General features: G+C 35.9%; 1 protein-coding gene across 8 annotated transcripts in view; it reads right to left on the bottom strand.

The window, feature by feature from the left end:
- Positions 1-13088, bottom strand: part of wake (ankyrin repeat and fibronectin type III domain containing protein wide awake) — a 42332-nt gene that overhangs the window by 11589 nt on the left and 17655 nt on the right. For 5 of the 8 annotated variants that reach the window (XM_087349832.1, XM_087349833.1, XM_022082769.2 and 2 more), the window contains exons 2-12: positions 11153-12149; positions 8944-9048; positions 7293-7371; positions 6123-6226; positions 5669-6007; positions 5027-5140; positions 4042-4230; positions 2841-3078; positions 1702-1834; positions 671-784; positions 277-489 (exon numbers count right to left, since the gene is read on the bottom strand). In XM_087349832.1, the coding sequence (XP_087205958.1) occupies positions 277-489; positions 671-784; positions 1702-1834; positions 2841-3078; positions 4042-4230; positions 5027-5140; positions 5669-6007; positions 6123-6226; positions 7293-7371; positions 8944-9048; positions 11153-11900 (2376 nt within the window). In that variant the 5' untranslated portion in view covers positions 11901-12149. The remainder of the gene's footprint in view (positions 1-276; positions 490-670; positions 785-1701; positions 1835-2840; positions 3079-4041; positions 4231-5026; positions 5141-5668; positions 6008-6122; positions 6227-7292; positions 7372-8943; positions 9049-11152; positions 12150-13088) is intronic. The other 3 variants (XM_022082775.2, XM_022082777.2, XM_022082776.2) reach the window with 1 other exon arrangement.

The raw sequence follows: 13088 nt of genomic DNA, 5'->3' as shown, positions 1-13088 counted from the left end.
ATTAGCCGGGAATGGCACCAGGGAAATAGTGGAGATGAACTAGCATCCAACCCTAGTGGTTGAGGCTTGATGGTAGTGTGTTGAATATTTTGATGCCAGAACAGCATACACACTTTTTTGAAAACATGAAAGATTGGCACCTGGTCTATGAAGATTGTCTTTATGCCTCGTTTTGATATTGTGTGTAGCCACTTTAGTCTAAAAACAACCATGTATATGTCCATCTTTCACTAAATAAAATCTCTTACATAACAGTTAATATATTCATTATCATACCTGAATGGAAGCCATTAGTAACTCCCCTACATTTGGTTCTTCATGAGTTGCAAGTTTCTTCTGCACTTTGCTAAGTGGCAGCCATCTTGAATTAAGGACTGATACAGTCTTTGGAGAACGTACATAATTAACTATGGAGATGACGAGTGTCCCTTGACAGTCTCTCATTGGTTTGTAATACAGTTGACCCAGATCTTGGACACACAGTGCTGCCTGAATATAAAGCAACAAAATTTTGCACTACAAAACAAAATTTGATTTTTTTTGGATCTATGCAAGTTAACACATTCATGGTAGGAACTAAACATTATAATATATGTAATTATGTCCATTGTTTGTGACTATATGCTATGCTGAATTACAATAAGAAAATTTAAACTTAAATGGCAATTACCTGCATATGAGCTGCTGCCTGCAGAAGTTTGATACGAAAGTGGACGGCTGATGAACTGAGGCTACGTTCCATGTCCTGTCTGAGAGACTTCACATCATCCCACGTACATGCAACCTGCCCACACAACCAGTATAAGCTAATAAGACTATCAACAAATAGAAATATAATCACAGGCTGTAACAAATCTTAACTGGGTTGGACTTCAACTCTGGTGTTAACAGTTTATTGGTATGCTAGTGTGATGCATGGACAGCTGCACTGCATGTAAGCCATGACACATGTCAGTAACAGTTAAACAGTTGTCAGTCAATGAAACAGTAGAGGGCACAGTGTTTTACAATAGAAAAGTACATTATACAGGTTAGGTGGGAAGTAAATAGGCATTAATATTATCTTTGCATTGGAAATATAGAGGTTATAACCATTTCTCAATGCCTACTTACTTCCTACCCACCCTGTAGTTGCCTATCAAGTAACCACAGAAAGAGAATCAGAAAACTCTGGAGAGAAGTTGTGCAATTAAAGGTGTTAGGTAACATTTGCATAGAGGGACTGACAAAAACCAATATCTGGCTAAAATCTGAACCCAGGACCTTCTGAATGTGAAGCAAAAGTGCTAATGACTTAACCATGATGGCAGATTTCATATAAAGAAGCTAGGAAATGTATACATAGCAAAATAATTGACCTTTATCCCAGGTAATAAAGTAACCATGGCATTAAACGTAGCCTGAAGATTTCACACCTAGTCACGTTGGTGTCCAGAAACACGCACAGGTATTTATGTAAAGTGCCATTATTGTCTGATTTTAACCAAAACTAAAATACATCAAATTTCAGGTAAGTCTATTCACCTTTTTTCAAGTTGGTTCATACACATCAACAGAAAGACAGACGGAACAATTTTAATAGGCATTCTGCAGGGATCTAAATGCCAATATCTCTAAGTTAAATGTTTCTTATTCATAAGCCAGACTAAAATATTCAATCATGAATGCAAGCAAGACACTACAATTAACAAATAAATATACCTTCATAAGCCAATGAAAATCATGATAGATGCAACTAGGGTACGTTTCATCTACTTCAATTACTGGCAGGAAATCCTCGTTCGTTACAAGAACTTTATCTTCATGGTACAATAGGCAGGCCAGAAAAACCCCTCTGCAATAAAGAATGCACACCATAAGTGTCACATACTTTACAACAGTTCTTAATTATCTGTAATGAATGTATATTGTGAAGCATGCGAGTAATAAAATTGTTAACCAGAGTACCCCACAAGAAAATGGAATAATTATGTGAAGGCCTCGTAGTTTTTCCCACAAAGTAGATGATGATGATAATGATTTGTGCTGCTTTCTTAAGAGAGCTCAATACAAAAAGAAGACAATCTTCTATGAAGGCTCACGCAGTCTGTGCATGTGTTAACCCCTACAAACTTTTGAATCAACCGACCAATTTCAATTAAATTTAGCAGATAGGTCAATTTGTGTTCCTGAAGACCACACCTTCTGTAATAACAATAATGTGGCTGTTCACACAAGACTGAATCAATATTAGTGTAAATCAAACTAGGTTATGAAAGAAAGTATGGTAATGGGCTCCTGAAAATAACTTTTGTTCTCAGACAATTGGGAGCATTACAGAGGAAATTATTAAAATTGGCCCTGGCTATATTGGAACCAATCAATTCAATAACATAAACAGATTTTACAGTTTTATAAAACTGATATATAATGATATCAAGGGGTAGAAATGTTTACCGGGAAAACAGATGGGCTCATGCACACACTTGAATTACCATACATTGATATTCATAATGCAAAGCTCATAAGCAGCCTTGTAGAGTGTAATGATCAAGATTTGACTGGAACAACTACAGGTTGCCTCCAAATAAAAGAGTTTTTCAACATCAAAGTTTACAACACAATTTTTAAAAAAATGTGAAGCCATTCGTATCCTTAAACACCACAACACAAAGGCGTATAGGACAAATTGAAGTTCAGCTCCACACATTCTTATATTCTTAACCTTGTGTTGGTGGTTAATTAAACAAACAAATTAACAGTTTTGTAAGAATATTACAAAACTCATATCTATGACCTGAATACTGTTAACACCGAATGATTCAGTGACTCAAGTATTTTAACAATTCCATGTCATGTACCTTCGTAGATTTTTCTGAAACTTGGAAGCAACAGTGAACAGTTGCTTTATAGCTGTCTTTTTGCTGCGCTGGTTGCGACGCTGGACACTGGGTGTCTCACCAGGTTGAGCAGTTGTGGTTGTGACTTTGATCTCTGCTGCACATTCTGGCCTGGAGTGACAGATTTTGGAAAACAAGTCATCCAATAGATGGAGTCGTCCAGCAAACCTTGGTTCACGGCCAGTCACATCTCTCCAACCTACAGATGGCAGATCAATGAAATACTCTGTGAGAAATTTAGGGAAATAAAATAGATTTCTCCTTCTAAAACTTTGTGGTGAAAAATAAAGACTGGGTAAACAGGATGCTTTACTGATATTCTTTCACTTATGTAATGGTACTCTTAGCACACCATTTTCTATGTTCTTGTTAATTAAAGATGTGTTGACAGTTTATTCCTTGTTAAGTTTTCAGTTTAACAGAAAACAAGAAAAAGAATATCATAATTTTCTTCTTATAAAATGAAGAAAACAAGAATGTTCATAAATGCACTGCCAATAAATAAATTGAAGAACCCACTATATTGCTTATTTAAAAGGAAAAGGATGACTGCGGTCTTTGGTTGCTTTCTGAATCTGCACCTCTTGGATTGTCTGACTTGCTGACAGGAAAAATGAATTGACCTTGGTGGTGATCAAGTTAAACAGGAGATAGTGCAACCAAGGTCAGTTGTAAAGAGTTCTGATGATTGTACAGAACAATTAGAGATAACATTTTATAACAGACCCAAATGAGTAGTTACCTCCTATCTTTTTGCCTGCGGATGGAAACAGTTGTTTTTTCAAGAATACAAATGAAATGGGAATGTCTCCAACACAAATTACACACACACACAAACACAAAAGCCTCACACAGAAAGACAGAAATACCCAACTTATTTTGTGCAACTGCATATAATATATTAGTGTTAAGCCCTAATCATTGAAAAACAGAGAAGTGGAAGGATTGTCTGCAGTGTGCAATATCACAATTCAAACTACTCTGAAACAACAACAAAAATACTTTAAGAATTTCAATGCTCCATTATGAAGTATTTCTTCTAGTCTCATTTGTATACTATATCTAGATACAACTAATCTTAAGAGACATATATATTTAGTATATATCAGAACTATGTAATATATTTCTTACATAAAACAAACTATTTTCTTTGTTAACTTACTTGAGGGAATCACAGAAGCAGGACTAGAAAGCCTGAAGTTTCCATACCCCTTAAGGTTGCCACATGCAACCCTAAAGTAGTACCTACAGCCCTGTGCAAGGTCACTGATGTTACATTCAAGACGCTTCATATCAAGGATCTCTCTCTCACCTGCCAGTGGACTGAAATTCTCATTACAGCTCCACTGCACTGTTAAACAGAATATTATGTTACATTACATTTTTTATTTACAGTGTAACTGTGCCTCTTCCATGACATATTAATAAGGATTTTCATGCCACTAAGCAGCATTATACAATAATATGAGTAAAGTGATCTTTCTTTGAAATGTATCTCTTCATTTCTGCCACGTAGGTCTACACAGTCTAAACATTTTTGATGACCTACACCAGTGGTCCCCAACCTTTTTGTGCCTACGGGCACATTTGAGAGTTTATGAGATCGTGGCGGGCACCAACCAATTAACAAAGCCAAATTTTCTTTTCTCTGGATAAATAAGATATGGACACCAAATAATACACAAAACAACACGACGTTTAATGATACAAGAAACCACGCAATCAAAGATACATACTTTTATAAGTACAATTATTATTACTCAAGTGGGAAGTTAGTGTGATGTTTGGCACTGCATTTCATCGGCCAGTTTTTCAAATTTGGGAGTGTAGGATGATGTTGCTGTTTGCAAACAATCGTCAAGATGGGCGTCAATAAGTCAAGATCTGCGCTTTGATTTTATAATGTTCATGGTTGAACGGCCTTCATTATTCAGTATAACCTCTTTCCGTAACAACGCGGGCACCCAAAAAAAGCCTTGGTGGGCGCCATGGCGCCCGCGGGTACCGCGTTGGGGTCCACTGACCTACACCATTCTGTACTATTAGCTTCTCAAGAAGTGCTATGCTTCAGGGAGTTTGCTAGCCAACAAAATTCATATCTATTTTACAACATTATAAACAAGTAATTTCATATGTATAAAGATTACCTTTAAACTTTGTACAGATGGGTGAATCCTGCTGATCAGGTTCCTGGAATCGAACCGTAACAGAATGTGTACCTGTCACATCCACAGCCACTAAGAATGGTGCATCAGGGGGTCCTGAAAATAGCACATAAGAAATTGCATTTCAATTACAGTGAAACACTTTCCCAGTCATAACGTACAAGATAATATGAGAGGTTTGTACCTAAACTTCATTTATGTTTCTCATGGTTGGTGAACATGTTAAGGTAGGAGCGGATTGTTATACAACTGTGGCGAGGTAAGACTTTTCGAGTTTTATTCTTGGAAACAATCTGTATGGAAGATACTTATGTATTGTCATATTTTTTAAATTAAAACAGCTTATGTCCCTTTTTTTGTCTTATTTCTGTAAAAGTAAACTATCTACATAACTGTAACTATATTCCTAAGTTTAACACATGTAAATCCACTGATACAAAATAAAAATGTTATGAAATTTTCAATTTATCAGATACTGGGAGCAAACTCTGTTTTCATCCCATCTTCAGGGTTCTGATGTGACCGGATCCTCGGAAGTCGCCTGTTAACGCGGCTGATTGCCCGAGAAGATTTTATCGATTGTGCTCGCCGCGAAAGTCTCAAATCCCATAAAATTACACTCACGAGCTTGATCAAAGCCGAGCAGCATCTTCTTCAGGCCCTTTACTCTCCTCTCCCACAATAACAGCTGCTTGTCCGTGGCTGCATCAGTTCCTCCGCCGCAGCCGGACATGGCTGCTGTTGCCATGCTGCTCCCAATCACGCTAAATGGAGATGAGGAGGAATGGTTGTTGATGATGTTATGGTGATGGTGGTTATTATTGTTGTTGTTGTTGTAACCTGGTGTTTCGTCCAAGGTCAGTTGTTCACCGCTGCCGACACCTCCGCCAAGTCGCTTCACTTGCTGCTCTGCTTCTGCTAATAACTGCTTTAAGTGACTGCCCAACGACTCGGGACTCTCGACTAAAAATAAATAAAATTCTTAAATATGTCCAGCATTTACTTTCTACTGTGATGACAATGAAGTTTTGTGTAATCATAAAGCATATTTTGTTCAGCCAACAAGTTGAATACACACATTGATTTCCCTCCTGAGCACCAAATGTCACCAGCATCTTGGCAAGTTGTCGATTATTGTTTAGAACCGCCACATCCAGTGGTGACAGTCCGTCACTGTTTACACTGAAAATCAACAAACAAGTAATTTAACATTTTACGATCTTAAATTAATTTAATTTTAATTATACTTGCAGTATTCTTTTGTCCAACTGATGGTAACAGAAATTAATGTTTTATTATTTATCGCATGTATGTGGGATTTGGGATGGGAAACATGTTTTGAATATATTACAATTTATAGATTCTAAATTATCATCTGCTAGGAACCTTTTTAAACAATTTAAAATGGGGTAAGCTTCTATTATTTGTTTGTCTTCAAACATAAGAAATTCTTCTGGTCTGAATGTACAATATTAACTACTATAGCCATATATACAGGTAGCCCTCGATTTACGCCGGGGATGCGTTCCTGGACGAACCGGCGTAAACGGAATCGGCGTAAATTGAATCTCTTTTATAAAGTAAATCAATGGGAATTCAATGACACGCGTTCCCAGCACCCAAACATTGACGAGTAATATAACGACATTATATTTAAAGATCTGAAATAATGTAAATAAAATAATTGGAATTTAAAAAATATATTTTATACACTTACAATCGACAATTCGTTGGTCCCCGCGATTGTCTGCGATTCTTTCATGTGATCTCGTAAGAGCAAACTCGCATATGCAAAAGTTTGCATTTCACAAACAACTTTTATCTATTCATCGATCTCATTGGAGCAAATTCGCGTAAACGAAACATACGTAATTGCAGAGATGACTGTATTTATAATTTTTCTTCAAAATCAGCGATGTGAGAATTACGATTTAGTATAAGAATCAGTACGAGAAACATTGTAAAACTTTATAAATAACAGTATTTTTTTTTATTTTTTGAATTGCTGGTTTCAAAATCGGCGTTATTCTGAATCGGCGCAAATCGAGGGCTACCTGTACTATATTCATAAAATACCAGCAAATGAATATTTTCAACTGTAAAGGTTGGTAGTGTTGATTGAAAATGACAGGATGACATTTATAGACTATTCTAGAGTATTAACGCACGTATGCTTGAAAAAACTGAGCAATGCTAACCATTACACTGTGACAATCAATGACTATCATAAGGAAATGTGTGTACTTACCTGTTGACATCAACATCTGTGGACTCGAGAATAGTGCGTGCTCTGTCCACATGACCATGTTCAACAGCCACAAACAGTGCTGAAAAAACAGAAAAATTCCTCTAATTTCACTGATGCTGTAACCTGATTCACTTCCATCTGCAGATAAAACGCTCTCTCATATACATTAACTCCTCACTGAGAATGTACGTATTCTACTATCCTCTTTCCCCTATAAATGCATGTCCTCAGGACACTTTCAATTATTTTAAAAGTTTTTATGTCGCCAGAGTGTTCACATTTAACAACATTTTCTTTATAAATAATCTCATACTGAATTTAGTTTATAATTTCTGTAAGTTCAAATGCAAGACGTATAGTTTATTTCCTTCATCAGTCAAAATGGAATCAATCGTTCCTCACTTCTACAATTTTCTCTTCAAAGAGCACAGAGTGTAGTCATTTGAGGGTTTTGGAGTACGATGCTGACCCAGGAATGCGTGAAGAATTTCCTCCTTATCTCCGAATGTCAAGCAAGTCTGTCTTTGTGAAGCTACAAGCGAAATTTTATAATCTTTTATAATAGTTTAATCATTCTCATATATTTTCCTACTCAAAAAATTCATTAGTAGTGATCTGATATAGTCAAAAAACTTAGACTTGATTTCACTTTAGAGCAGTGGTATTCAAACTTTTTTTGTTCGCGTACCCCCAGATATAATTTCTCTTCAACTTTCTACCCCCAAAGTTGTTGGTGTATAATTCAAGTTATACATAGTATATAATCTACATCTAAAATAAATTAAATAAATTACATTACTGATTATTCAGTCTTTATCATAAAATAATATATTTTTTAAAATTTCACGTACCCCCAGATATAATTTCTCTTCAACTTTGTACCCCCAAAGTTGTTGGTGTATAATTCAAGTTATACGTAGTATATAATCTACATCTAAAATAAATTAAATAAATTACATTACTGATTATTCAGTGTTTATCATAAAATAATATTTTGTTTAAAATTTCGCGTACCCCAGATATAATTTCTCTTCAACTTTGTACCCCCAAAGTTGTTAGTGTATAATTCAAGTTATATATATTATATAATCTACATATAAAATAAATTAAATAAATTACATTACTGATTATTCAGTGTTTATCATAAAATAATATATATATATATATTTAAATTTCACGTACCCCCTAAGATATTTTCGCGTACCCCCTAAGATATTTTCGCGTACCCCAGGTTGAATACCACTGCTTTAGAGGATAATATGTACTTGCAACTGAATGATTCTAAAAATAATATTTGTATGGAAAATACAGATCACGAGATGAATACGCTGAAATTATCTAGGCTTTAAGCAAAGAATATCAGTGCCAATATAAATACAGACTTTAAAGTATTACCGGTATTTGAAATCAATAAAGTTTTACAACATGGAAATTTTACCGTGACTACGGAACAATTCGCATATTTTATAAGGTTTTCACATAGACTAATTTAATCATGGTACAAAGTCACGTGTTACTAAAGTTACTGGTACACCCTTTAAGAAACGCTGACCTAGCTTAGTTCACAAATACGACTAACGGGATAATCCCCGTAGGTACACATCGCGTACCCAGCATTTATGAAACAGAGGCCATCCACTGTGTTTCTTACCATGTGAGTGGATATTGATTTTATTTAGTTTATCTAATTTCTTCTTTGCTGTTTTTGTCAGATTCAGCCCATCAACCAGAAACTCCATCCCTCCCTCCTGCAACTCTGAAAACAGAAATGAACTTAAAATAAATGACACAACGTAATAAACAGAAAAACATAAACAGAACTGAAAAATAAAATCAGAAACTTCTTTACTCCACTTTGTTGACAAAAAAGAGTCGATGTTTGGAACATATTAAAAAATTCATTTCCTAAAATCTAGTCAATGAAAGTGGATCATAAAAGATAAGAACAAAACATTAGAAATAAAACATAATCATTTATAACTAAGGGGTCCGCAGTGGCCACGCGGTCTGGGACCGTAGGTTCGAATCCCACTCAATCCATGGATGTTTTTTCTGTGTCGTGCTGTCCTGTGTACAGGTAGAGGCCTTGCGATGGGCCGATCCCTCATCCAAGGAGTCCTACCGAATGTCTATATATCGAGACAACGAAAAGTTGGGACCCGCAGTGCTCAGGCACTTGAAGAACGGGTCGTTCCCAGTACCCAATATCCAATATATACAACTAAACTATAAAACAAACGAGATCAGATAAAGATACAATTATTATAAGCATAGGATATCTTCGTGGACTGAAGTGAATTCCCTGTCAAAGATTACTGGGTTATGTAATGAACAGGAAAGAGAAGTTACGTTCTTGTATTTTTCATTAAGGAATAGTTTACATGCAATGCATTTTCCCAATAACTATAGAAAATATACGTTCCCATTTATTAGGTTATAAACGATGTATGTATTATGAATATAATAAATTTCTCGAAGAAACATAAAATAAAGTTATTTATGCTACGCAAATATATTAACTTTGAAGTCCAGTATCACCATAATGTTTTCAAGCTCTGCAATTTTGTAACAATTAATGCTAGAAACATGAATGAAACACAAAATTGTTATTAATTGCTACACCATTTTTGAGAATAGCTTAAGTTATACATTAAACAGTGATTTCGATTCTTTGCTTAAAATGGTCCAGTCTACTTATTTTACCACATTCTATAACTAAAATCTATTGAAGTGAGGTCAGGAGATTGTGATGGCCAGGTTTTATATATCCACTGTCCTGGAAAACGTACATTCAAACTATCATGAACAATCTCTGGATATTTTAGAACTTTACGTTAACACAAGAAATCAAGGCAACCCAGTAATCTCTGAACTATTACAAATGAAGTTGTATATGAAACAATTATTTACCAATTGATGAATGCAGTTCTAACACGTCCCCTCATAATTTATGTATGCAACAAAGTTTCCAGATGGGAATTTATGATATATAATGAAAAAATTCATAGTTACAAAGGCCAAACTATTGATGTTACGATAATGAAATCAAGATTATGATCAACTGAACATTGAAGACAGGAACTCTGTACAGCATTGAAGAATTGAGAATACAGAAGGATAATAAAGAGATGACTCCTACAAACATAGATTGTGATGGCCAAGTGCGAACTGAACTTGGGTTATATCGCTAAAGAATTTGTTGGTATGTAAGCTACTGATTATAATAAACATGTCTTATGAGATCATTGGGCAAGGCCGTGTTCTAGGCAACACGGAGTTTTCCTCCGGGGGCTTCCCCGGTTTCTCCGTGGCATCCCATTCACACACAGAAGAAGGCAATGGCAAACCACTTCTGGATCATCTGCCAAGAACGTATATGAACAGGTCCCAGTCCGAGAAAAGGATAGAAGGATCCTGTTCATATGGACCTGTCGTCAGACAGAACACTAAATAATAATAAGATGAGGTGGTCTAGCGGTTAGAACGCTGGCCTTGTAATCCTGGGGTCTCGGGTTCGATTCCCGGCGGTGCCCGAATTTATAACTTGTGTTGGGCAAGGCCGTGGTCTAGGCAACACAGAGTTTTCCTCCGTGGCATCCCAACAATTACTCCATTCACACACAGAAGAATGCAATGGCAAACCAATTCTGGATCATCTGCCAAGAACGTATATGAACAGGTCCCAGTCCGAGAAAAGGATGGAAGGATCCTGTTCATATGGACCTGTCGTCAGACAGAACACTAATAATAATAATAAATAATGAGATCATCTACCGAGAAAATAACAGAATCTTGGTATCAACATGCCGGTTAAAGCCAGTTAACATGCTTCCTATCCTCATATAAATCTCAAAACATACTGGATTTAGAAGAGCTCAGATTCCACATCGAGTTTCTCCGCTTGGTTTCCACACTTGAGACTATGGGCAGAAATTCGTAATGTTGCTGCAGAAACTGTTCGACTGGTGAAGGCGGGCATCGTGATAAAGAATTGGATTTCTGTCTCATGTACGTTCTCTGTGGACTGCTGAACGCCTTTGAACTCGGCAGTGGTGAAGATATCTTAATGTCTTTATGTTGTTCTGCTAGAACCGGCAATGAAGTAGATTTTGTCTGATGCACCTGGTCTACTTTCAGCCCTAAAATCCTCGCGGCTTTTGGTAAGAAGTCTTGTACTCTTTCCTTATTTTCTGAAGACTGATTAAAAGCTGATTTATTCTCACGCTGTTTATTCTGCTGAGCTCTCAACCAAAATATCCAAGATGCTTTTGATCGTAACTTATGTTCTTTCTCTGCACCAGCAGTAGATGATTTTGCAAGTTTATTTTGTTGATAGGAGAAAATTGGTAACCAAGATATTCGTGAACTTCTTTGTTTCTGTAGTTGCTGAATCGGTGGAAGGGATGGAGGTTGTCGAGACTTGACATTCGACGACTGACTTGCCTCTTGTTTGGTAGGAGGACATGGAACATTGTTGCTGGCAGCATTTACAGTCGCTTTATACCATCGAGATCCAACAAGCCTCAGCGAAGATCGAATTGATCTTGAGCGACGTAAAGTGGGAGAAATCGCAGAATTAGAATAATGTCGGCGTTCAACTACTTCCATTGTTGGTCATTCTTTGGAAATACTTTAATAAGTTTGTAGTCATTCAACCACAAAATCTTTTTACATGAAAGCCACAATTTCTTGTGCGCATAATTCTGGTAAATGTCATGTCTGTCTGCGTTTTTAAACTTAACAATATTAACAGTTACACTGGTCACACTGTCCTCCATCCTGAAAGTTACGTGTAACTGAATTTATCACGTCTCAACTTATTCCACATCTGCTGATTCATCCGTGAAGTTTGTTACACTTGCGACAGACAGAAATTTAAAATGATTGATTGATTTGCATACTGACTTATGTTAAGGGAGGCCTGAATTTTACATTCCATCAAAAATGAGACATGCCATTGTGTTTTGGTATAGGATTTGACAAAATTACTATACTGCTGCATAAATTGAAGTGTTTAGTACGAATATTTGTTCGGAGATATAGAAACTTTGAAAGCCATTAGGAACTAAAAACATGTTACTATTGCCATTAAGTTAGCTTACAAAGTACACAATAACAGTGTCTACATTCATTTGTTATAAATTCTTACACTGATATTCTAACTTCTGGCATTTTTTTATTGCGAAGATATTTGGAGTGTTAAGACAAAGAAATTATTTGGTATAGTCAACTGATTAATCTTTCATTACTCTGTTTTTGAGTCATTAATTAAATCTTACATCTAGCCTGAGAATATATAATTTATCTTAAAATGTTAAACATGTATGTTGTCCAATAAAATCTTCTTGGACAATCAGCCGCGTTAACGCACCGTTCTAACACCCCACAATGTAAACTGCATCCTCATTTAATCACATATATCTTGTGCCAATCATGGATGCCAGGCAGAAACGTGTCCCACACCATAGATGAAAATAAATTACGTACAAAAGATTTTTCTACAGTGGTGCATAGGCAATATTACAATATTTTGTTAGGACATGAGACAGTCATTAAATTTTTTGACAATAATTTACTGGCATTATCATATTATTTTGCTTGGATATTTTCCATTGTCTGCTGTTTAAAAATTTATTTTATTTTAAATTTTTTAACAACAGACAATGGATATGTCCAAGGAAAATATCTGTTATACGTACTTTAAGGAACTGAACCCATATGTACGTATTTCTTGTTCTCAGTCTGAACCAACACAACAGAGGCAGATACAAAGGCAAGCCTGTATAATTTATCGCT

The sequence above is a fragment of the Zootermopsis nevadensis genome, unplaced genomic scaffold, assembly GCF_977971745.1.
Source record: "Zootermopsis nevadensis isolate Lab colony 2312 unplaced genomic scaffold, Znev_1.0 Znev_ptg000016l, whole genome shotgun sequence".
Lineage (NCBI taxonomy): Eukaryota > Metazoa > Arthropoda > Insecta > Blattodea > Termopsidae > Zootermopsis > Zootermopsis nevadensis.
The sequence above is the reverse complement of the archived record's forward strand: the minus strand, read 5'-3'. Positions and strand labels throughout refer to the sequence as shown.